Source organism: Geospiza fortis, unplaced genomic scaffold (genome assembly GCF_000277835.1).
Source record: "Geospiza fortis unplaced genomic scaffold, GeoFor_1.0 scaffold566, whole genome shotgun sequence".
Taxonomy (NCBI): domain Eukaryota; kingdom Metazoa; phylum Chordata; class Aves; order Passeriformes; family Thraupidae; genus Geospiza; species Geospiza fortis.
Window position 1 is genome coordinate 36,019 of NW_005054833.1, and position 659 is coordinate 36,677.

The following is a 659-nucleotide window of genomic DNA, read 5'->3' on the forward strand; positions in this document are numbered from 1 at the left end:
GGCACCGGCGCCGGGCCCGCCGCGGGCGCCGCCATCTTCAGAGCACGTGACCGGAACAGGCGTGGCGCCGCCGCCGGAAGTGACCGTTACCACGGCAACGCGGGGGCCATGTTGGGCCCTTGTGGGGTGGGGAAGGGCCGAGGCCGGAGATGCCCAAAGCCCCCTAGAGATCGCCCAAATTCAGCAGAAATTCAGCAGAGACCCCTCCCAACCCCGACAGGGCGGGGAGCGGAGCCAATTCCTGCTCGTTCTGGTTCCTGGGTGGTTCCCGGGGGGTTCCAGCCCCGGGGCTTCGCTTCGGGACTGTCGTTCCCCGTGAGCGAACACAATGCGCTGGACGGTCACGGGAGGGCCGCGGAACACCGGGACGCCAATGAGCGAGAAGGACTCGCTGACTGACAGCCAGCTGATTCACTGCGAGAGGGTTTTCCGTTCCCTAGGACTCCTGTCTCGGTTGCATTGGCCAGCCCGCTCGGAGTGGCGGGCGCGCTGTCTAACGGAAGGGAGGGCGGGGAGGGAGAGCAGGGCGCGTTCCCGGGGCTGCTCCGGGGCTGCGCTCCCGAGGGAAGCTCTGTCCGCCAATTCAATGGCGGAACCGGTGAGGGGCGGGACCGCATCCCCGCCGCCTCAGCTGACACAGCAGGGCCACCCCCCCTTGG

The 659-nt window shown here is 68.7% G+C and overlaps 1 protein-coding gene across 1 annotated transcript in view; it reads left to right on the forward strand.

The window, feature by feature from the left end:
* Nucleotides 1-328: 328 nt before the first annotated feature.
* The window catches only part of LOC102044497 (dynamin-2), a gene marked incomplete at its 3' end in the record, with an annotated part of 23,898 nt that continues 23,567 nt past the window's right edge, over nt 329-659 (forward strand). Inside the window, exon 1 of the mRNA XM_031065521.1 lies at nt 329-598. Coding sequence (XP_030921381.1) covers nt 329-598 — 270 coding nt within the window. The remainder of the gene's footprint in view (nt 599-659) is intronic.